The 2,209-nt window shown below is 31.3% G+C and overlaps 1 protein-coding gene across 1 annotated transcript in view; it reads left to right on the top strand.

Moving 5' to 3' along the window:
- Nucleotides 1-1,488: 1,488 nt before the first annotated feature.
- LOC111697165 (uncharacterized) overlaps nt 1,489-2,209 on the top strand; it is a 4,440-nt gene continuing 3,719 nt past the window's right edge. The window contains exons 1-2 of the mRNA XM_023467069.1: nt 1,489-1,594; nt 2,083-2,182. Coding sequence (XP_023322837.1) covers nt 2,084-2,182 — 99 coding nt within the window. The 5' untranslated portion in view covers nt 1,489-1,594; nt 2,083. The remainder of the gene's footprint in view (nt 1,595-2,082; nt 2,183-2,209) is intronic.

Below are 2,209 nucleotides of genomic sequence, written 5' to 3'. Positions count from 1 at the left end.
CTAGTACCTTCCCTATCCTATTCATTATATCCAAGTACCTTCCCTATCCTATTCATTATATCCTATTACCTTCCTTATCTTATTATTATATCCTAGTACCTTCCCTTTCCTATTTATAATATCCTAATACCTTCTCTAACCTATTTATTATATCTTTGTACCTATCTATCCTATTAGTATATTTATAGCACCTTCTCTATTATATTCTAGTATGTTCCCTATCCTATCTATTATATCCTAGTACCTTCCTATCCTTTTCATTATATCATTGTACCTTCCCTATCCTATGTATTATGTTCTAGTACCATCGCTATCCTATTTATTATATATTATATTCGAATACCTTCCCTATCCTATACTATAATTATTCCCATTCGTTAAAATTAAAGGCTTGGGAAAAAAAGTCCATACCAAATTTCCCAAAAAAAAATTTCCAGCTTTTTATTTAATAAACCTTTTTCCCTTGACTTTCTTAAATAGAATTATTAATAATTGAAGATTAAGATGAATTGGATCAAAGACTTAAAATATTCTAAGAAATAAACGAATTGATTTAATTCATCGGAAAATGTGATATTTGATGAATTAATTAAGTAAAGGAAATACTGGAATATGAAGGAAAATTACTAGGAAAATTACTAGGAAAATTACAAAATAAGATTGAGAAAATGATTTATTTGGAGAGAGTGATAAATAAAATAGGAAATTAAATTCATGATATAGGGCCGGCAAATGAATAATGAGATTATAGGATGGGGAAAATGAATGAATGAGATGAGGAAAATGAATGAATAAGACTGGAAAGTGAAAGGATGAATAAAATTCTAAATAGGATGAATGAGATGAGGAAAAGTGGAAGATTGGTGTAAATATTAGATATTAAAAGTTTTATTCTTTCCAGACTTTAAATCCTTGGATAATCCCTGATAGGGGGGGGGGGGAGGGGGTAGGATTTAAAGGTAAAAGAATGGTAGGGAGTGGAGGGAGTAAGAATGGAAAATCATATGGAAAAATGGAAGGAAAGAAGAGATGAAAAGAGGTAGAGGGAAAGAAGGGAACTTATAGAAAAGGATGAAAAGAGGTAGAGGGAACGGAGGGAAGGTATAGAAAAAGATGAAAAGAGGTATTGGGAAAGGAGGGAAGGTATAGAAAAGGATGAAATAGGTAGAGGAAAAGGAGGGAAGGTATAGAAAAGGATGAAGGGAGGAAGAGAGGGATTAGGTCAAGAAAAAAGGGGTTTATGGGATGTTTAGGTATATTGAAAAGTTAAAGGCAGGGATTGTATAAAGTATTTAGATATATTAAAATATTCATGATTTTATTTTTTACGACCATAACAATTGTTGGTTTATTTGGTGAGGACGGTGTTTTTTACTTGTTAGTTTTTATTTTTTAGTTTCAGATCATTTATTTGAATTTTCTCAATCTAATTCTATTAATCAAATTAAAATAATCAGAATAATATTTTTTACGTATTTTTCTAAATTTAAACACACAATGATACAGTACACTCTAATGTAAACAAAAACCCCAATGTACAAATTATTAAGCAGTCAACATTTAGACTCAGGTCTTGAACCATACAGTGAAGCAGGTTTAGTTTTAAATATATTTTAGTCAAATTTAGTACATTCGAACATTCGATCAAATTGTTTGTTGATAATCAGATATGGAGTTAAAAGATTAGAATATGTCCCAACAGAGATGTTTGGACCCCTCCCGCCCCCCCTCTTTTAATTTTACATTACCATTATTTTAAGCTATTTTGTACTTTTTAAGGGTTAGGGTTGGTTTAATAAATTGTATACTTTGTTGTAATTACCTAACTTTTCTGTATTCTACGTTATTTGTTGATAATTCTTACTTGATTATTATTGAATTTACAAGTCTTGTATCAGGGCTGACACAGGAATCCTATGATTTTGTAAATCAAAGGGGGTGTTGAGCACTATAGCCCTCCCCCCTGTGTACGCCTCCGCTTAATTATGAATGTGGGTTTTTTTATATATCTGCATTTTCTCCAGCTTATTTTACACATTTTTTCTTCAATTTTACAGTGGTTCTTGAATATATTTGGTTTAGAATGGGTTTCCCACGGATCTTGTTAATATGTGGATTGGTGTACTCGGCTCATGCTGGAATCTTTAAAGATGCTCAAAAATTCGGCGAAGATTTTATTAAGGTAATTAAGAGTTTTCCTGGGGGGGGG

The sequence above is a fragment of the Eurytemora carolleeae genome, unplaced genomic scaffold (assembly GCF_000591075.1).
Source record: "Eurytemora carolleeae unplaced genomic scaffold, Eaff_2.0 scaffold128, whole genome shotgun sequence".
Classification (NCBI taxonomy): domain Eukaryota; kingdom Metazoa; phylum Arthropoda; class Copepoda; order Calanoida; family Temoridae; genus Eurytemora; species Eurytemora carolleeae.
The sequence above is the reverse complement of the archived record's forward strand: the minus strand, read 5'-3'. Positions and strand labels throughout refer to the sequence as shown.